General features: G+C 36.5%; 1 protein-coding gene across 14 annotated transcripts in view; it reads left to right on the top strand.

The window, feature by feature from the left end:
- The window catches only part of PCLO (piccolo presynaptic cytomatrix protein), a 392,417-nt gene that overhangs the window by 174,362 nt on the left and 194,602 nt on the right, over positions 1-23,453 (top strand). For all 14 annotated transcript variants that reach the window (XM_042791970.1, XM_042791966.1, XM_042791964.1 and 11 more), the window contains exons 4-6: positions 8,176-9,402; positions 15,507-20,541; positions 20,914-22,928. In XM_042791970.1, coding sequence (XP_042647904.1) covers positions 8,176-9,402; positions 15,507-20,541; positions 20,914-22,928 — 8,277 coding nt within the window. The remainder of the gene's footprint in view (positions 1-8,175; positions 9,403-15,506; positions 20,542-20,913; positions 22,929-23,453) is intronic.

Raw genomic sequence — 23,453 nt, 5'->3', positions numbered from 1 at the left:
GTGACTTTTAATGTATATGCCAAGTCATCACATAAGCAGTGGTAACTGGGTAAATATACAACTCTGCAATGAAAATAGTTGAAAATAACTTATTTCATAGTTTTGATGGCTTAAAAGTAAGTTTATCCATTAATAACAATAATCTGAGATGCTGACATAACTTCATCTTCTTCCGTCATGTACTGAAAGCATTTATTTGAGAAAAATAAAAGCTGGTCTTTTTGCACTGTGAAGGTAACAGTCTCAGGTTGTTGCAACTTCAAACAAAAAAAAAGACATTCTCAAACAAAAAGGTAATCCCTTACTCCTTCGGTTAACAAACTTCTTCATTCTGCAGGAATTTTTGCTGTTTTTTGTTTTAAGTTGACATTAAAATCAGCTAAATGCTATGAATCTATTTAATGCTAATAGTATAATGTATTCTGCTCATGAGTAATATTAAAGTAATGCAGTTTGTAAAACTGATAGGATTTCATGAATCATTGAGTGATTTTTTTGGCAATCACATCATATACTGAAGCCAGCTGCATTTCTCGGTATCACCACTTCTGTTGTATTGTATTCCAAATGGCAAATCACTAAAGGCAAGGAAGGTCTTCTAGTTTCAAACCAAAATTTGTCCATGGACAATTTATATCCATTTGGTTTGCAGCCAGTATACCCTTCCTCCTATATGTCATGTTTGTGGGATGCATTTCCCTAGGCTAAATTAGCCATATGCATATAACCTCTTCTCCAAAAATCAGCCATCTGACTAAGCATTTGTTTGCACATCCTTTCTTCACTTGGGTTGAAATCCAAAAATTTGTTTAAGAACCTAAGTGACATTTTAGATAAAATCTATGTGTATAAATTCAGGAGACTGTTCCTGAAAAACCGCCTGTGACCTCCACATGCACACAGTATCTATGAAAACCTTTCCATATTTTCTTAATTCTGGACACCAGAGAGGCTCAACTGTGAACCCTGTCTCTGCCAAGGTGGCTGGTTAAGCAGTTACCTCCTGCTTAACACTAGATAGAGAAGAGTGGGTTTTTTGTGTTTTAATTTTGTGTAGTTTTCTCCTGACAGATCTAGTCTGATTTGGTGATCATGCTCTGAATACGTATGTCCCTCTATCTTTCTATGTGATAGTGGTGGTAAATTTTTTCCATGTAAGTCTAGCAATTTGAATATTTTCCCTGAAGATAGAAGATCTGAGTCCCCCGTCTGTGTATGATTTAAATTCATAGTTCACACATCCCAAAGAAATGCTCAGGCCACCATTCCCATTCCAGATGGGAATGTAACCTTTTGTCTCTGCGTCATTTTGTTCAAGCAATGTCTACCATATGCAGAGGGACTCAGCAAGGAAGATGTAAAGACTGTAGGAGTACAGAGCAATTATTTGTTGTTCAGTACACACAGCAGACAGATACGTCTGGAGAACTGTTAATATTAATATAGCCAGCACTTCACTGAGGTCCTTGAAAAGTGATTGCTGGCCAGGAAATCATCAGTCAGGTTAGGAAGCATCAACTGCTGCTCCTTGGAACAAATTAACCAACCGTCACTGTTGCTGAGTGGATGCCATCCACTTCTGTGTATTTTTCTTTTGGGTTTATAATTCTTCATGTCAGTATTTTTCATCTTGAATTCTTCTCCCAATGACAGTCTGTGGTTTTACTCTTTTTTCCTTTGTATTTTTTACATCACCTGGCTTTCTCTCAAACACCTTCTCACATCTTAACAGCCTTTTTCTCCATAAAACTGAGTTGAAGTTGAACAGCTGTGCTGCATCAACCTAGGCCTTGCATCATAGACATCTGAACCTCTGGGCTGAGGGGTTCAAGAGTTCCTTCTCTCCTTCTGTTTGAAAAAAAATAGTCCATTCTGCAACAAGCAGGAGAGGGACCTCACAAGAGGAAGAATGACTGGCCTCATGTTGCCGTATATCTCTCCAGGGCAGGAGGATGTGAAGGCTTCCAAAGCCTGAATACCTATTTACTTTGAAAGTAACTCAAGCATAAGAAAAGTAACTAAAACTTAAGAAGAGTGTAGAGTCATTTCCTTCTACAGGAGATATGTTTTCCCTACCTGGCAATTTCTTACCTGATCTCTACTAATTTGACTGATCATGTCGCGATAGCACAGGTTCAGTTACTGTTCTGGAATCCAGGTATGCTCAGCATGTAATGGTGGCATTTTTACCTGTAGAATAAATGATACTATCTAAGAAAAAATTACAAGGTTTGTCTGACACAGTCTTCCTCCAGTAAACCCATATTGACTTTTGGTATATGGCCCTTTTCTTCATCAGAATGATTTAATCTTCTTTCAAATAATTTCTGAAACTTTGTAAACATTTAAGTTGGACTAGCAGAGCTATAGTTACCAGGAACACTTCTTCTACACATTAAACAAAAGTGGATGTTAGTTGAATGTGGGTAAGCTGTGTGTCACTCAGTTTGAGTGGATTATGTATATGTCTCAGCTGCTTGACTTGTCTTTCTTATGCCATTATACTTTAATGAATACTATTAGACCATGATCATGCATTTCTGCATCCAATATGATGTTTTCTATTCTACGTGCTCATTTCCTGTGGACATTTGCTTGCGTTCAATCTATTTTAAAAATTTCAGATTAAAGCACATATTATGGAGACCATACCTTTAGCTCCGAAGCAATCTTAGCTGCACTGTGGATATCTTGTATCCACAAGGATATGAAATATTTTGTTGCTTGTTTAAATTTCCTTTGCAGCATTTGACTTAGCTCAATTTTTGGAAATTCTTTCCTCATCCCAGCCTCTTCTGATCTTCAAGATGGAGTTTGCTATGGTCATCAGATTGCTTTTCTTCTCTGGGTGGGCCATTTGGGTACTTTTTCTATTATTTCATTAAGTGGCTTATTCATAGGAGTTTGTGTAAACATGCTGTACAAGTTTGTGAAAATAAAATTCAAATCAATTAAAAATAAATATCCAAGGTAAAACTGTCTTAGAGTCTCAGAAAAGCTAGTTTATATTAGTATTTATACCAGAGATGTCTTTCTTTTAGAAGCATGCTTATTGTGTTTTCTAAGATTCATACTCAAATCTATGCTTAGTAAAAAAGAACTTGGTAATTTTGAATAAAAAGAAAAATATTTTAGTGACTGCCTGCATTGCTTCTCCCCCTGTTCGGTTCATGGAGTAGGTAGGAAGAAAAAGCATGCTTTTTTTTTTCATAAATATATTCAGGTTTTTTATAATTAGCATATGGTTTTTGATAAAGATTCTGGTTTGCAATGTAATTATTTTAGATAGTGAAATCAGAAGGATATTAATTTTTCAGATATTTATTTCTTAATGCCTTTTTCATTCCTATGTTGGTTTTATGCTTTTGTTTTACTGAGGGCAGTGAGAAGGAAGAATTGGGAAGGGATAAAGATATGATCTAACAAAGGAAGTAGTTGGTTGGTATAGAAATTAAACTACACCATTTGCTTTCTGAAGTAATTTAGAGATGTTTTATAGGAAGAAGCCTTTGTTTTCACCGTCACAATTTTGGACTTTCAGTTAGAGAAAACCTCTAGTTTACTAATGTGTTTGCCAAGAGTGCATAATGAATTTATCAACATACTGCAATAAAAAATCCTTGACTGTCAGGGAGATGGAATAGTTGACCTATTATTTTAAACTTGAAATTATCTAACTTTGCAGTATGCGAATACAAAGGCATAGGAACTGAAATGCCGGAGCTCTTGCATGACAACTGAAAAACAGACATTGACAACAAATGTTAGATGTATTCCTTTTTCATTATGACATTTGTTTATTACTAAACTGAATGAGGAGAACATTGTGACACAAGTACTTTGTTCTGTCCAGTAATAACGGGTTGTAAGCATTTCTGAAAACACAGGGAGAGAGCCATGGATTCAGAATATTAAAGCACACTCATATCACTTGTGATGACAATAATAGTGTCTACTGCCAATTTGGAAACCAAAGGGTGTGAAGAATTCTGTAAAGAACTAAGATTTATCTAGTGAAGACTGCTGAAAAAAGATTATGCCCATTTCCCAAGTCCTAATAAATTTGGATTGACAGGCTAACTGAAAAGATAGCCTTAGGGAGAAGCTTGCATTCAGGGCATGAGGTTAACTGAGGAAAAGACAAGTTTAAAACTGAGGCATATGACTTCACAGTACAAAATTTGATTTTACAGAGAACCATTCTGACAGAGAATCAGGAGCTAGAGGGCTGGTGCTATAAGAAGATTTTTATAGGCTCTTTTGTGATCAAATATCCACATAATTATAAAAACTTAGATTGGAATTTAAAACACATCGCTTGGGAGAAGTATTTGCCAACCCTATATACTAACACTAAAAAATAAAGTGGTGAATAGATGCAGATGTAGCAGAAGTCCAAGAAGACAATGGCAAGGTTCATTAAATCACTGCATATTTGGACAATTCCAGATCATTTCACTAGCATCATTTGCATCAGTATGACAAGGAGGCAAGACTGGGACTTCCATCTCTTGACAAGATTTAGTGCAGTTTGCCGATTTGCTCATCACCACCTTCCTTTGCTAGTGTAAATTGCCATTATTTTCCTTTTTAAAAGACTTGTTCTACTATGTGCTCAGCACAAAGCACAGTCCTTGAATTGAAGAACTTTACTCTAGGGAAAAGAGACTGAATAGGGACAGTAAACAAAACTCCAAGGAAAGAGTGTCAGGGTAACTGTTATGTTTTTTAAATACATAATACTATTACTAAAGTTGCTGAGGTTATTATAGGCAGTTCAAAGAACTGAATCTGTGAAGGATTTAAAAGAGAGAAGGAAAGTGACTTGATGAATTTGAGAAGGAACAAGAATATGAGCAGTGAGTAGGCTGCAGCTGAAGAGGTACTAAATGGTATTTACATAACCAGCAGAGCTAGGAGAAGTAATAAGAGCCAACTGTAGTTGTATAGAAAAGAAACAAACATAAAGACCTTAGAAATTGGATGTGGGTATATTATAAGGAATTAAATTGAAATCATGTCACAAACAAATGGTAGTGTAAGAAGAACATGTTCCTTTAATTTTTAAAGTAATATGTTCTTTAAGAATATCTATATAGCTTGTATGTGAATTTCAGCAAACTCTTAAACCATGGATTACTTCATGGTAGAAGCTACTTAATTATGGTTTTATGAAATTAAAGATGGTTAGGGCTAGATTCTGAGAAGCTTAATAACGTGTAAGTATTGTCTTATTGCCATGCCCTGTGCTGACAGAAACTATATTAGCACAAATAATAATAGTATTATTACTGTTTACATTGTGAAATCAGTATTTGTCAGGCTTATTGGAGAAGGCAAAACCTGCCCTTCTTCTTAGTGGGTTTAAAAGCTTTTGGACCCTCCAGTAAATTTAATTTTTAAATCTATTATAATTCTCTAGTCAACTTTGTGTAGTGGTTTTTACAATATTTATGAGAAAAGAATCAAGGATACTATGAAATCGTATCTTTTTTCTCTAGTCTATTTATGCAAAATGTTACCTTGTATATTTAATTACTTACGGGCTCCTGATAATACTAACATCGTAATTTTCTGTGGGCCAAATTTCCTGGTGTATTACTTCTATTTTAAGTTTATAAAAGACAGTTCACAACATGCTTATGGCTTCTAATATTGTTTTTTAAGAAGAAAAGTTGTTGATCATTAAAATGGAGGAAACTATAGTAACAATTCCAGATAAACCCCTCTAACACATATTTGCAAGAAAACTATCCTATATTTTACACATGCTTCAAAAGAGAGGTTACTTTTATTTGTATTTCTTTATTAGTGCTTCCCAGACAAATTACATGTAATTGGAGTACTTTAAATCCTGTGGAGGAGCATAATCTTACCTGAAGGATTATGTTTTAATGCTTTTTTCCACAGAAGAAATAAACCTAAACAGTCTCATACAGTTTGGAGTTGCAAAGAGTATAGTGACTATTGGGGACTTCAGTGCATTTGGAGACAGCTAATAAATTGATAAACTGCATTTATTGGGCCAATATTGCCAAATACTTTTAATAAATATTTATTTGTGTCAAATACTAGTACTCACTAGTTTGGTCATTTTCTATAAACATAGAATAATAAATACACAAAGCAATTGCTGGATGACCTGAATGCTAATGCATGCATTCTTGCATTTCTTGTGCCTGAAACAAAACTTGTCAGTCCAAGAAAATTATTTTGTACATTAAATAGCCTCTCCTTAGTTGCATTTTAACAAAATTAGCCCACAAGAGCTTTTCTTACTACATTTTGTTTCACATGCAATTGTCATTTCATCTACAATTTTTGTAATTTATATTTCATTTATAGCTTAATCGGCTATTTTTTTTCAAAAGGGGCAGCATCATAGTAGTGATTCAATTCTTTTAAAAACAATTAAAAACCAAGGACATTGTAAAGCCTTTTAACAATGGGATTTGGGATTGAAGTATGCAGATAGACTTCACAAATTGATATTTGGGCAAATTTTAGATAATTCCAGAAAGTTTTTGAAACCACCTAGTCTCAAAATTTCTTTATTTCAAAAGGTGCCCAAAATCATAGTATCCTGGACATACCTACTATGCACAGAAGCTTTACTAAACACTAATGCACTCAGAAGTATCCTTGTTGTGATGTGAGAGCTGAGCACATAAGCTCTATTGTTAGAGATGAGTAGAAAGATGCCCCACTTCTGGTTAACTACCTTGAAAAGCCATTTGTGGACTTATCATGACCAAACCTTATCACTCTGTGGGAAATGCTGTATCAATGACAGTATGCTGGCATCACCAACTGTTAAGTACTCTTGGTAGGAGTGCATTTGTTGAAGTTAGGCGCCTCTTTACACTGAAAAAGGCAGGTTACATGAAGTCAGAATGAGAGCAGGGCGTCTGGTGCTTACACCCTTGTAATTTGGGCATTCTTTGCTGGTAGGGGCAGAGCTGGAGTTCCAGTCTGTGATTTACATGTTACTTCATTTATTACTATATTGCTTGTTAGTATAAAATGCATTAATATTTCTGGGGTTGCACACTTCTGCCAGATACCCCTTCTTCTGACTAAATGCCATATATTCTGGGCAATTGATTATATATCATTGGATGTTCTGAAATATTCAATGGTATATAGCTGATCAGTCATACTTATTATCCTAATGTTATCAGCAGTATTGCCTATATAATTACTAATAGAACATTTTTTTCTCTGTTTTTCATGTACTTCATATTCAATAGGTCATTAAGTTCTCTAAATCAGAGAAGTACAATAACTGAATTGCTGAGACCTTCCATCATCTCAGTAAAAGGAGTTCAGAACAAGCATACAAAGATTTTAATGTACAGCATAGATTTCTTATCCTCCAGCGAAGCACTGGACTAGTTTTGCACCAGTGAATTAAAGCTTCCCTATCTATTCTAGTATCCAGAAGATCTGGACTTTTTCTTTCAATACTTTCCTTGTTTAAAATTTCCTTTTGCTATTCTAGAGAAACTATACCCAAATCCCACTGGAAACAGTGTGATTACTCCTCTCATATAGTAGCTAGGCAACTGGAAACAAGATCTTTCGCACAGATATAAGCAGTTGTCCTTTTTTTCTGATTTTCTGGGAAGAAGAGTAAAAGGAGACAGTGTGCATCAGGGATTTAGTGGTAAAGAGAGCAGACAGGTGATCTTCCTTTAGGGTTACAGCCATATTAAATTTGTACACTGATACATATCCACAAATTCAAGAGGGGAAGATAACTTCTGGAGATAAACACAGAGAGCCATGAGGCACAGTTGGTCCCCTTTTACTCAGATTTACAAATTTAGAGGCACCTATTAATAGATTATAGAGGCTTTAGAAAACAATAGATATTAGAAATACATAAGCAAACTTTGTATATAAAGGTCATCGATACTTTGGAACAATGTAATTGCTGTTATTCTCACAGTGTATTTTTATATTTGTTCAGCTCAGTTTTCTGGAACCTGACATGCTTCATTTCTGTTAGAAAGGTGTTATGGGTCTTCCTGAAAGAGCAGTGAACAAAGAAAATAAGTTCTCAGTATGCATAGTATTCAGATTAAAAGTATTCATCTGTATCAGTTGAAAATGCCATGTGATTTTACTGTTAAGTTTTCAAATAAGTAACTTCCTATGTTTGTTGTATCACAGGTACAGGAGTGGCTGTGCTTAAACTGCCAGACCCAAAGGGCAATATCAGGACAACTTGGGGATATGGGCAAGGTGCCGATTCCGAAAACAGGTCCTTCACAGCCAGTATCCAAACCACCTGCTACTCTTCAAAAACAGCCTATGCCTGCTGTCTCACATTCCCCTCAGAAGACTTCCACACCGCCTACTTCAGCAGCAGCAAAACCGAAAGAAGAACCAGGCGTTCAGAAGGAGGTTCCAAAACTTCAGCAGGGGACACTTGAAAAAACATTGTTAGCTGAGAAAATCCACCAAGGAATTCAAAAAGAAGATGCAAAACTTAAGCAGGGAAAACTTGTCAAGACACCCTCAGCTGATAAAATCCAACGTGTTTCTCAGAAGGAAGACCCAAGACTCCAGCAAACAAAACTGACAAAGACAGCCTCTTCTGATAAAATTTTGCACGGAGTTCAGGAGGATGCAAAATTTCAAGAGGCAAAACTGGCAAAAACATCCTCAGCTGATAAAATTTTGCATGGAGTTCAAAAGGAAGACATAAAACTTGAAGAGGCAAAATTGGCAAAGATACCCTCAGCTGACAAAATTTTACATGAAATTCAGAAAGAAGACCCAAAACTCCAACAAATTAAAATGGCAAAGGCACTATCAGCTGACAAAATTCAACCTGCAGCTCAGAAGGAGGATGCACAACTTCAAGAGGTCAAATTGTCAAAGACAGTTTCAGCTGATAAAATCCAACATGGAATTCAGAAAGAAGATCCAAACCTTCAACATGAGAAAATTATGAAAACTTCATCCCTGGAGAAAATCCAACAGGAAGCTCAAAAAGAAGAATCAAAACTCCAGCAAGGGAAACTGTCAAAAACACTTTCAGCAGACAAAATTCCTACAACGGTGAGTTCAGAGCAAAAGAAGCTCCTAAGCACTTTGGAAGAAGATAAAAAACCTGTGCTCCTGGACCCAGAAAAGAGCATACCACATCCAGAGGACAAAAAAGAACAAATTACAGCTGAAACTAAAGACCATGTTGCTGAACAGAAAGCAGAAGTTGAAGCGCTTTATAAGGGACTGCAAGCTAAGAAGCAAGAGGATGTTAAGAAAGAGGGTTTGACAACGGGGATTTCACAAATGGTTTTGAAAGGTGAAAAAGCTCAAGAAGAAGAAATTCCTGATCAAACAGCACCTTTGCCAGGAACTGACCATGTAGAAGCAGTGAAAGGAAAAATAGTAAGTGGCTTTCTTGTTCCCGCCCCCCTTCTCCCTGTTGCAATTTAGAATCTGATCCTGACAGACCCTCTCCATTATGTCTTCCTGCTCTTTATTGTTATTCTCTGTATGGGATGATTCTAAATGATAAAATCAATGACACCACTTAGTCCTATAATCTACATGCCACTTTTCAATACTTCTTGCATGATTTTCAGTCTTAAACAGTTAAGCATTTGAAACTAAGGCAAAATTCACGTTTAATCATTTTTCTAGTATTTCTGATTTACTTACCTGCTTCTGTAGACTCTCCAGACTTCGGAGTTTAATTGTTGAAATTGGAATGTTTTCATAGTTCTTAATCCCAAAAGGGAATAATTTGTGATGGTAAGGCATTCAGTGTTTTGCAATACCAAAATATAGTAAACATTTGAAGAATACTTTATGATGCCTGAACGTGGTATGTTAAAGTATGCAATTCTTAGATTTTTTTACTATTTCTTATGCTTATCTCATATGGACAAGTACTGTTAGGTAGGGGTTTCAGTGGGATCTCGAGTCAGATGCACGGATGCGTTTATGATAGCATGTACTACAGGTCTGCATTTCTTAAATGCAGTTGCTGCATGTGAAGTCTCCAACAAGTCACTTTATCAGCTGAAGCGTAGAATACACACAATTTGTTGAGAAATTAAAATGATGGGGTTGTATATCAGCACCACAAATTAGGTTCTGATTGTTATATTGTGAAAGTAGGAGCAGCTATAGGAAAAGTTTTTAACCTTTGTCAAAATTATGTTTTCAAATAATCCAAGACAAAAAAACAGGGCTTTTTTTTTTTTTTTTTTTTTTTTTTTCCTTGTGATAACCAAGATATGTGGAGAGAAAAATATTATAATTCAGAAATTGTTCTGTGGGAAATACTGCTATTTTTATAAACCAAGTCTCCTTTTTGAAATATATCTCCTATTACATGTTTTGATTCCTCCTCTTGATGGTATCAAGAGGTGTGGTGTCCCCTGATTGTACCAAGGGAATCTTTGAATTATGCTCAGAATAACATAGGCTGAAATCCTCCCTTCTGAAAGAAGCAAGAAGGAGATCTAAGAAAATCCTATATCAGTTTGATTATCTTGTATCAAACATAAGACACCATTGCAGGACTTTCCACGAAGAGTAAGCTTAATTTTGTTAACAAAATGTCACTTCTGGGGACTTTTTTTTTTTAATTTATATCAGAAAACCTAAGAAGTAGACTTAGAATTTTGTTATGGTTGTTAAAAATGAGGGTTTTTTTTTTTCTGTTGAAAAACATTTGTAAGGGAAAGTTTTCATCATAGTCTAATCTCAGTCCTGTCTAGTCATTTTTATATTCTATAAGGAGGTCAAAGTATGTTATATCATGGATAAATCTAAGACACATATATTTGATTTCCATCTCTGGTAGAAACAGATTTTAATTGTAAATTAATTAATGCTTTCTTATGTGGCACACACATATATTTCACTCATTTCACTTATTTTTTACTTCCTCCCACTACATCAATACATCAATTATATTTAATATATAAATTAAATTTAATACATCAATTGTATTTAGAAATGTAGCATCCTTTGAAACAAAAGTGACTTAAATATTGAAACATGTTTAAACATTTGAGTCTCAAAGTATGATTTAAGGTATCATAAAGCCATATTTTTCTTCAAAACATTTTTTTCATGAATTTTTTAAACTGTATTTTCTTCAGAAAGATTTTAAAGAATAAACTGACTTTGTACAATATTTACAGGTCCTTTTCCTGCAAAACCATCTTGTAATATTGATCATTCATATATGCAATAGCATTTAACTGTTCTGTCAAGGATGACGAGAAATCTATGATTGTGACGTAGTCTGTCAGTATAAAATATTCATCCTAGAACTCAGAGATTAACATATAAATAGTTTGGCATATCTACATGAACACATTACCGTGGTGTAAATTAGACATATATTTACACCACATCAGCTATATTATATAAATTTCCTTATTAATACCTTCTGACATTTACTGAGAAATGATTGTGTGCTTAGGTTGACTAACCAGGTAAAAATTGAGATCTTGTAAATTGACATCATTATTCTAACACATGTCATTAATGACAAAACAAAGACCAGGCAGCCAGAATAAGGAAGAAAAGGCTTATTAGTAAGCAGTTTTTCTGGACACAAATAAAATGTTTTATTTTGATAATATAAAATTCAAAAACAGATTTAATAGTTTAGCCAACCAAAGACCAAAGTCTTTTTTCCACTCTCTGAATTTTTTTTTTTTTAAGGTAAAGTAGATATCTGTATTCCTTCTATAAACAGAATGACCTTTTAAAAATCAAGAGTTCCTTTGCAAAATAAAATTTGTGTTCTGTGCAACGGAATGTAATCTTGCTAGCTATAAATAATTCAAAAAAGTGACAAGACTTTTTTTTTTAATCACAGTTTTCTTTTAATAGAGTTATGACTAAATTTGATAACCAATGGGACTTTTTAAAGCACTGAGATTTATATTTTCAAATAAGAATATTAAAAGTGAGGAAGGGTAAGAATAAATAATGCTTCTTAAGCAAAAACTTCTAATGCAAACCATTTGTATTAATTATTGACATCGGCACTGTAGAAATGACACTAGAGTAGTATAAATACATCCTACATTATATTATTTTTACCATTAAAGAGATTACATTTGCTGTTTTTAAAGACTTATGCCCAACATGCTTCTTGTTCCTCGTGTCTCAAGAAGATCCTTCCATCAATGTCTGCATTAGAGCTAAATTTGTCCATTATTTAAAACTCATAGTAGTAAAAATTTCAGAAGGGCCCAGTAATTCAACATGTACCAAAATATTTCCCCTTTACAAGAAAAAAGTGGGTTTTTATCTTGAGTAGAATACATTTTTCATTCTCCAAGAATTGTTGACTATATATATGATCCTTTAACAACACTGTTTTGCAGTATTTTGTTATTCATGTAAAAATCTTATGTTTATAGTATGTTTACATGTTTGACAGTTGTGCTGTCTTTGTGTATGTGATAGCTAACGCTCTAGAATATAAATTACCTGTCATTTAAGAATAGATGTAACTAATGACAATATCCTAAATCTCATGCTGTAGGATATAGGGGAAAAAAACAAAAAGACCAAATATTATTTATTGTAAGTCACATGCATATGATGTCAAAACATGTGCAGGATAATTTCTGCATGATGTATCACAGGGCAGACAACTATACATAATCAAATGATGTAAAATATATTCATATTGTGGTAGCCCTAAAAAAGAAAGTTGGATTTTGTCATCATATTTATTTCTAGTGATAAAAGAAGTCCCTCCTTACTGTAGATCTTTTTCTTCTCAGTGTACAAATAGCAGTCCTTCCCATATTAATTTTCCTATTATTCACAGCAGTGATGTTGTGGCATACACTGAGGTTCAACAACAGGGCAGGCAATACCAATATTCATTGCCATCTCCTCTGGCTTGGTCATCGAGTAGGTACTACATGTTGGACTCACAGATAGTGTCACCATCACAGATTAGAAGAGGAACAACCAAAGTTGTTCCATGACCAGTTGTTGTCTACCGATTTCTGTCCTTAACTGTTTAGTTGATGCCTTCTGTCTCTGCTTTTCAAGTCACTGTATAATTTCACCTCCTGTGGATACCCAAGATCTGACAGCTTCACTTCCACTAGATGGGCACAGTCTGTCCATCAACTCCTAGGAGACCTTCTGATCTTGAACAGTGTTTGGATTTTCTAGTAGCTCATCTAAATTGATCATAGTGTATTTCGTTGGGTATGTCTTTACAAGTATGAATACACTAGAAATAAAATAATAACAGTCAAAATATCATGGGTGAGATTTTGGTGAGGGGCATGATATTTCTAGATGGAAAAACCCTTTGGTTTTAAAGAAACGTGTATTTAAAAAAAAAACCAAGCCCAATAAATTCCCCTTAAACACTTTATTCTTTAATAAAGGGAACAAGAATGTAAATAAAACATACAAAACCTAAAATTTTTAACTATACTTCATTTCTGACTTTTTATCAAAAGTATATAATTCTGTCATTAAGGACTGGAGACTGTCCAAGAGTACATTTTTCAGAATAGTAAGTGCTGAAGTGTTTAAGTGGTAATGACTTCCCAAAATTGTTTGGAGTACTATAGGTTTCTCCATATTAATCACAGCCTTGTCATTAGAGTTGTCCTTAGAAATATTTGTTTTCATATTTGATTTTTAATTGCTATAGATTTTTATCTGATATCAGATATTTGGAGTTTCCATATTGGGTAAAATATTGGTAGGAACAGATGTAGTTTATACTCGAGGTAGTAACTGATATTGCAAAGCGTATAATAAATCACCCCTGTGAAATGGAGATTACTCAATAAAATATTAATTAGTAGATTACTGTAATATTAATATTAATATTAGTGTTTTAATGTCAGATTATGTGCACATTGATATGTCTATAGGCAAGAACAGGTACTTTAAATGTAAATTAAATAATGAAAAAAACTGACTGTTTTTTAAAAATAAAATAACTGACAATAGCAAATATTTGTTTTATGATATTTTGGCATTAAATATAACTTTACTGTGAATAAACATTTGAAAATACTTTTAATTTATAGTAACTTACCATGAATATAAATGCAACTTTAAATTATAATTAATCATTGTCATAATTTTCTTAATATATTTATTCCACAGTATTTTTTTTAACCCAGCATGTTGCCAAGGAGGTTGATAAATTAAAGCTTTAAATAAATGGTTTGTTGTACTTCAGAAATCATTGACTTAGATTAGCAAAGTTGATAAATACTACCTACTTGTATTATTGAGGGCCATAAAAAATATGAAGATCCCATATTATTAAAATCAGGAGCCTTTGAGATGCTTGCTCTCAAATTGCTAGTGGAAGTGGGGATGCTTTGTAATATTGTCAGCTAAGATAACAGCTAAGATTATTTGGAGCTGTTTTGTTAGCCAAATGGTGAGGTACTTTCAGTAGGGACAGAGCATTTCACAGCTGAGAGAAGCAGGAGGGAAACTCTGGTGTGCAAATACTTGCTGTAGGATATTCTTGGTATTTTTGTCATCTAAAGAAGGAGATAGAGGTGCTTGTTATTCAAAATGATGTAGAAGGATCTAGAAGCTACAGGAATGACTAGGGGTGTTTAATTAGGCATGAGAAGACATTGGTTATGATGCTTGGTCAGGTATGCCTGCCTTGTTTGCTTCCGTATTTCCTTTGATCAATAGCTGACCATCACGCTCTTCTCCCTACAATTACACTTCCCTACCAGCAGCTTACCTTTGTATTGCAAATTTACTGAGAATCCTCTTTTTATGAGATACTCAGATGTTTGTACAGTGCCAAACTGCAGATATGGGGACATTTCAAATTGCATTAAATCATGCTTCAATACTACATGTATTCTGTTACATGCTACAATGTGTAACACTTAAATCAACAAAATGAAACCATAGGTCCAAAATTTGAGAACTGACATATTGCTAGACAATTATAAAAGATTAAATGGGCAAAGAAAGGAGCAGAACCTGGAAATACTGCAGGCTGACATTTGGAAAGCTATATTACTTTGTATTTAGAACTATGTAGACTGTTTTGAAACATAGGTAATTAAAATCTTCATTTAAATTAACCCCCAAACAACTTGTCCCATGCATATGTGAGCAAATAGATAATCATCAAATAGATAATCATTAGTAAAGTGTTCTGAAAACAGTTAAATACAGTATTTGTTTATACTGAAAGATAGAAAACCATCTTACAACAAATGAAATCAGTTGCCAGTGCGGACAGCCATGCAAAGCATAGTTAGTTTCAATGCAAAAACTCAGAATTTTAGGAACTTTTTGTATTATTTTAATAGCTTTGAATAACAGAATTAGTGTTCAGTCTTTTATGGCTTAATATAATTCTTCTTGGCATCATAATTTTTCATCTGAGACATTAGCTCATCTTGTAGAGAAAAATTCACATGTATTTAATTGCCTGGAGATATTAAGAATTTATATATAAATATATACACACGCGTATGTATTTATTTTTTTAGGAAAAGGAGGATGAAAAATCAGATACATCAAGCTCTCAGCAACAGAAAAGTCCACAAGGTCTGAGTGACACCGGGTATTCTTCTGATGGGATATCAAGTTCACTTGGTGAAATTCCAAGTCATATCCCCAGTGATGAAAAGGATTTACTCAGAGAATCTAATAAAAAAGACACTATTTCACAAGAAAGTCCACCAAGCCCCTCAGATCTAGCTAAATTGGAAAGTACTGTACTGTCTATTTTGGAAGCTCAGGCAAGTACTCTTTCTGATGAAAAATCTGTGAAAAGCAAAGAGCTTTATGAAATCTATGATGAACAGACAAAGGATCAACATAAAACAAAGCCTTTGCCAGTCACTCCAGAATCTTACAGTTCAGATGAGGAAGACTTGGAAGCTGTTCACTGTGAAGGAACCATTGTAGAAGATGGAAAAGGAAGTTCTTCCTCCCAGGCAGACTACAAGGAAGAAGATGAAGGAGATGACATATCAGCAAGAAGACAACGCTATGATTCTGTAGAAGACAGCAGTGAGAGTGAAAACTCCCCTGTCCCAAGGAGAAAACGAAGAGCTAGTGTTGGTTCTTCAAGCAGTGATGAATACAAACGAGATGACAGTCAGGGCTCAGGTGATGAGGAAGATTTCATTAGAAAACAGATTATAGAGATGAGTGCTGATGAAGATGCCTCAGGTTCTGAAGATGATGAATTCATTAGAAATCAATTCAAAGAAATCAGTATAACTGAGAGCCAAAAGAAAGAAGAAGTGAAAAGCAAAGCCAAAGGAACAGCTGGAAAACATAGAAGAATGGCACGGAAAAGTAGTGCAGGCTATGATGAGGATGCAGGAAGAAGACATTCATGGCACGACGACGATGATGAGACTTTTGATGAAAGCCCAGAGCCAAAATACAGGGAAACTAAAAGTCAAGACAGTGAAGAACTTGCAGTAACTGGAGGAGGTGGCCTTCGGCGTTTCAAAACAATAGAATTAAATAGTACAATAAGAAATAAATACTCTGAAGCATCTGAACAACAGAAAGGTATTTTATATTTTGATGAAGAGCCTGAGCTAGAGATGGAGAGTCTTACAGATTCACCAGAAGACAGATCTAGAGGAGAAGGATCTTCTAGTTTACATGCATCTAGTTTCACACCAGGTACATCTCCTACTTCAGTGTCATCACTTGATGAAGATAGTGACAGCAGTCCTAGTCACAAAAAACTGGGAGGGGAGAGCAAACAGCAGCGCAAAGCCAGGCATCGGTCACATGGTCCTCTTCTTCCAACTATTGAAGATTCTTCAGAAGAAGAAGAACTACGGGAAGAGGAAGAACTGCTAAAGGAACAAGAGAAACAGCGTGAATTAGAACAGCAACAAAGGAAAAGTTCTAGCAAAAAATCTAAAAAGGACAAGGATGAACTAAGAGCTCAGAGAAGAAGGGAACGTCCAAAGACTCCACCAAGTAATCTTTCTCCCATTGAAGATGCATCTCCAACAGAGGAATTACGACAGGCAGCAGAAATGGAAGAGCTACACAGATCTTCCTGTTCTGAATATTCACCTAGTATTGAGTCAGATCCTGAAGGATTTGAAATCAGCCCAGAAAAAATAATAGAAGTACAAAAAGTTTACAAATTGCCTACTGCTGTCTCTCTGTACTCACCAACAGATGAACAACCAATTGGACTTCCAAAAGAAGAAAGTGGTCAAAAGACGTTGAAAAGTGCTGAAGAGGTATATGAGGAGATGATGCATAAGAACCATAAGTCCAAGTCATTTCAAATTGCAAATGAAAAAGATGAAGTATTTGAAAAAGAATCTTTATATGGTGGAATGCTAATAGAGGATTATATTTATGAATCTTTAGTAGAGGATACTTACAATGGAACTATTGATACTAATCTTGTAATGAGACAAGATGAGAGCAGTGAATATTTACAACAAAGGGGAAGAGAGAAAAAAATAAGAGCTTCAGAACAGATCTATGAAGAGCCACAGAAAATTACTGATCTACAGAAAGACTACTATAGTGTTGAGACTTTACATTCTATTGTACCTCAGGAAGATATTGTTTCTAGTTCTTACATTATCCCAGAAAGTCATGAAATAGTTGTATTAGACAGCACAGTATCTTCCACCACTGAGGAAAAGCAGTTGTTAGATGCAGAAGCTGCTTATGAAGAACTTATGAAAAGACAGAAAATGCAGCTAACCCCTGGGTCCAGTCCAACACAACCAACTTCAGATTTCATTCCCACATCTGATACAAAGATATCTAGTGTTGGAGAAATAGTGGATAGTGCATCTTTAACATCAAGCACTACTTCAGCAATCTCAGATATATCACCTGTCAGTAGCACAGCACTTTCTATTCCAGATGTTAAAATAACACAGCATTTTACAGCAGAGGAAATTGAAGATGAATACTTAACAGATTATGCCAGAGAAATTCAAGAAATAATTTCTCATGAAACATCAATGTTGACGTACTCTGAGACATCGGAAGGTGTTGCATCAGTTTTACCTTCTGATACAGCTTCCCTAACATCATCTACATCTTCGGTTTGTACCACAGATAGTTCATCACCTATAGATAGTGCAACCACGGGTTATGTAGATACAACAGATGCTGTAAGTAAACTAGCAGATTCTGAAGGTGTTAGGATAATAACACAAGTTCCCTTGGCATCTACAAAAGAGTACTCTGAAGTGAGCATGCCTTATGAATGTATTGCCGGAGCCTCTAAAAAGCCATCTATAGCATCAGTTACGGAAAATGTGGATCAAGCTGAAGTTTGTTTGCCTGAAACTGCACCTTCAGTAGTGGCAACTACAGTTATAAAACCCATGCAATATGCAACTGATGCCATTACCTTTGATACCTCCAAAGCAGAAAAGGAAGCAGCTAGAAAAATTAAAATTACAGTAGATGCTGGCAAAGAATTGGGTGTTGATATGACAAGGATTAATTTGACTAGTGCTACATCTGAGCAAACACCTGTATGTATAGCATCAGTACCAGTTGCAGAGCCTGCATCAGAATCAACTTGTGTACCTACTCCCAGTGTTGTAAGTAAGACCAGCATGGTCTCTGTGCCTTCCTCAGCTCCTGCTGTAACATCCAAAGTATTCTCTCTTTTTAGAAGCTCTTCTTTGGATTCTCCTGCACAACCTTCTCCACCCCCACCTCCTCCTCCTCCACCACCTCCTCCACCACCATTACCTCCACCTATTTTACCCAAGCCAGCCATTTATCCCAAAAAGAAGTTGCAGATTAAGACTCCAGCCCCAACAGCTCCCACAGTGGTACCTTCAGTCACAAGTGTTCCAACGCTAGAATCCACAACTGTATTAAAGAATCATGTGGTACCTGTCACAAAAACATACACCCCAACACCACCTCCTGTACCACCTAAACCATCCTCCATTCCAGCAGGTCTTGTTTTCAGTCACAGGCCTGCTGAAGTAACTAAACCTCCAATTGCTCCTAAACCAGCAGTTCCTCCACTCCCAATAGCTGTTCATAAACCAGCAGAAACACAGCCCAAACCAATAGGTTTGTCATTGACTTCAAGTATGACTCTGAATTTGGTCTCTGCAGCTGAATACAAAATAGCGTCTCCCACTTCCCCTTTGTCTCCACACTCTAACAAATCTTCACCAAGGTTGACAAAACCCTCACAGGAAACCTATGTTGTCATCACATTGCCATCTGAGCCTGGAACTCCCACAGAAGCTATAACTAGTCAGGCTGTTACCGGCTGGCCTTTAGAAACACCTTCTAAAGAACATATTCCCCATCCTATGCAACCAATTTTTACTCCATCTATGAAAACTATGGAAATTCAAGGTATGGCAGATCAGAGTATGTATATTTCAGGTGCTTTGCACGCTGTTCCTGTCACAACACAATCAACTTTTGAAAAAATACCTAGTTCAAAATCAGAAGTAGTAACAACAGAGGTAGCTAAGACCACAGTGTCTGTGGTTAAGGGCCCAGTGCCTGGTTTTGATTTAGGTAGTGTCGCTATTACTATACCTCCAGAGCCACTACATATAGTAGATCAACCTAGGTATAGAGAGAATGGAAGATTCCATCCTTTGGGTGATATCATAGATCTTCGCACTTTAACTAAGATGGATATTGAAATGAGAGACAGCTGTATGGATCTGTCTGCTGTTTCCATGGATGTGAGAAGGCAAATACCAGCAAGTGATACATGTGGGCGGCAAGTAAGTACTGTCCAGCCAGCTATAATAAATCTTAGCACTGCATGTGTTGCCGATCCTTCTCTGTCTGTAGTCACTGAGACAGTAACTGTAATGACCTGCACTGCCACTGTAAACTACACTGCCAGTACAGACAGCCTTGTGGATCTGGGACATGCAATGACAACGCCACTTCAGCTAACAACATCAAAACATTTTGAGCCTGCATACAGAGTAACAAGCAGCCAGGTGTTCTCTGCAGGTAGAGATGAAGTGCCAATAAATTTATCCCTAGGTACTTCAACACATGCAGTGACATGGGCCACAACAAAGCCTGTTACTGTACCACCTGTTGGTGTTACAAATGGTTGGACTGATCTCTCTGCTTCTCAGGAACCAGTGGAGAGTGGAGCAGTTGACCTTAGCACTACAAAATCCCACAGAACAGTAGTAACAATGGATGAAACTACGTCAGGTACAATAACAACAGTAATAGAAGATGATGAAAAGCCTGTGGATCTGACTGCAGGGAGAAGAGCTGTCTGCTGTGATATGGTTTATAGATTGCCATTTGGTAGGAGCTGTACAGCACAACAGCCACCAACTACACTACCTGAAGATCGCTTTGGTTACAGAGATGACCATTATCAGTATGATCGTTCAGGGTCATACGGCTACCGAGGAATGGGAGGTATGAAATCGTCTATGTCTGACACAAATTTATCGGAAGCTGGACTGTTTGCATACAAAAGCAAGAATAGCTTTGATTATCGAGTTGGGGCAACTGATGCAGCAGTAGATCTTACTTCTGGAAGAGTTACTACAGGTCAGTATGACACAGCAGCAGATCTTTCTTTGGCATATGATTTTGATGTTCCTCACCTCATTTCAGGATGATTTTTTTATTATTTTTCCCCTCTTTCTGTTGTTTTGTTTTCTTTTGGACAGTGTGACAAATTATTCTGGATTACAAGTGGTTTTCATTTCTTCATTTTACATGTGTTTTGCACAGAGATGCCTGCATGTGCCTGCATGTTCAGAATTGCTGTTTTCTTCACATCTAAAATAGATCATTAACCTGAAGATTTGCATGCAGTTTTCCCTTCCCATTTAATTCATCAAGATGGGATCACTTTCAGAATCCGCAAAGCAGCGTTCTTTTGTGGGACTGGACTGTAACTTTGCCCTGTAATTTCAGGTGAGGTTATGGATTACTCAAGCAAGACTACTGATCCCTATCCAGAGACTCGACAGGTGATTTCTGGCATCGGGCTCAGTACACCACAGTATTCCCAAGCAAGAATGGTATCATCTCTGGGTTCCCAGTTTGGCATTGGAAGTGTTTTAAGATCATCCAATGGTGTTGTTTATTCTTCAGTAGCGACTCCAATCCCATCCACATTTGCCATCACTACACAACCCGGTTCTATTTTCAGTACAACTGTCAGAGATTTGCCTACTCTCCAAACAATTGACTCGGTGCCCTCTTTATCAACTTTGCAACAGAATCAGCCGCTCCCAAGATCATACAGTTTCTTGACAACAGTGGCAGCTGAAAAAGATAGTGCAATTACTGCCATTGATATGGAGACAGGGTTACCACCTCTTACTATAGAAGCTATTACCACGGAGCCAACCAACTTGATACCTGCTTTAACTACAGCATCTGAGGTTTATACAGATGTAATTGAAGATGAGGTTGCCCTTCTCATTGCCCCTGAAGAAGGAAAACAGCAACAGCTAGATTTGGAGCGTGAACTTCTTGAGCTTGAGAAAATTAAGCAGCAGCGCTTTGCAGAAGAGCTGGAATGGGAACGTCAGGAAATTCAAAGATTTAGGGAGCAAGAAAAGTTTATGGTGCAAAAAAAGCTTGAGGAGTTGCAATCCATGAAACATCATCTCTTATTTCAGCAAGAGGAGGAACGACAAGCTCAGTTTATGATGAGGCAAGAGACATTAGCCCAGCAGCAGTTGCAGCTTGAACAATTCCAACAACTTCAGCAACAGCTCCACCAACAGTTAGAGGAACAAAAAATTCGTCAAATATATCAGTATGGTTATGACCCTTCAGGAACTGGCTCACCACAAACTACCACAGATCAAACACTTTTGGAAGGACAGTATACAACCACAGAAAATGGCCAGTTTTGGCCTACTGATGATGCAACCACAACAGCTTCAGGAGTGCTGGGTATTGAAATTCCACAAAACCAAACATGGTACACAGTTCAGTCTGATGGCATTACCCAATACATACCAAGGTCTGGTATTCTAAGCTCTGTTTCAGAAATGTCTCTGAAGGATATTGATGTTAGGGAGGAGAAGCAATTGAAAAAGAGAAGTTCTATGCCAAAATTACGTGGTCCATATGAGGAGCTTGAGGAGACCCTGGAAGAAGAGCCCCGGTGCTTCAAAAAAATAGTGGACAGTGGAGTGCAAACTGATGATGAAGACGGAGCAGACAGAGGTTATGCAAACAGAAGACGGAGATCTAAGAAGAGTGTTGATACGAGTGTACAGACAGATGATGAGGATCAAGATGAATGGGATCTTTCCAGCAGATCTAGAAGGAAGCCTCGTGTAGGGAAATACAATGAGAGTACCACGGAGGCAGACAAAGCTAAACAATTCTCCAAAGTATCTAGTATTGCAGTTCAGACAGTGGCAGAGATTTCAGTACAAACAGAACCTGTAGGAACAATAAGAACACCTTCAATCAGGGCCCGATTGGATGCTAAGGTTGAAATCATAAAGCACATTTCAGCTCCAGAAAAGACTTATAAAGGAGAAAGTTTGGGATGTCAAACAGAGACAGAGTCAGATACTCAGAGTCCCCAATATCTGTCAGCGTCATCTCCTCAGAAAGATAAAAAACGCCCAACACCATTAGAAATAGGATATTCATCTCACCTTCGTCCAGACTCCACATTGCAGGTAGTCCCTTCCCCTCCCAAATCTCCCAAAGTTCTCTATTCACCCCTTTCACCTGTTTCACCAAGCAAAGTTATAGAGTCAGCATTTGTACCCTATGAAAAACCCATCACTGATGACATCAGCCCTCAGAAGATGCTGCATGCTGACATTGCCAAGGTTCCTCCATCAAGCCCAAAGGCAGCAAAGATGATGCAACGCTCTATGTCTGATCCTAAGCCCCTGAGTCCCACAGCAGAAGACAGTTCCAGAGCTCAGTTTCAGTACACTGAGGGTTTCATGGTAAGAAGTATTTGCTTTCTTTTTTCATTTTTAATATGTGATTCTACGGCTTTCAGTACCTCATGAGGACTGACACACACATTCGCAATACCTGTGTATATAGTCTTTTTTCACACCTTGCTGAAAAGTCATGAGGAATGTCTGCTGTCTAAAGCAATGGTTATTTGCTTCATTGCTTTGCCTGGAAATATAGGAATCTACATAACAGCCTTACTACGATTCAGAAAAAAACCACAACAAATTATTGTTCAGAATTTGGAAGGCGCTTTATGTTTTACATGGCAATTAATTGCCAATATAGTGGTTACTTCCAATTCTTCAGAACATGAAAAGCATTTTCTTTCTAATTATACAACACGCAGCTCTTATGGCACAGTCTGTGGTGCATTTACCTTGAAATTACTGCTTGTGCTGCCTGAGAGACAGCTAACACCTTTAGTTAGCTGTCCTTTTTGACCCATATGAAGTTTCTTGGCCATATGTGATTCTGTGGGTAATCTTTTGTCCCAATGTGTACATCATTTA

Source organism: Tyto alba, unplaced genomic scaffold (assembly GCF_018691265.1).
Source record: "Tyto alba isolate M040663 unplaced genomic scaffold, T.alba_DEE_v4.0 Super-Scaffold_2, whole genome shotgun sequence".
Taxonomy (NCBI): domain Eukaryota; kingdom Metazoa; phylum Chordata; class Aves; order Strigiformes; family Tytonidae; genus Tyto; species Tyto alba.
This window is presented reverse-complemented; position numbering and strand designations above follow the sequence as displayed.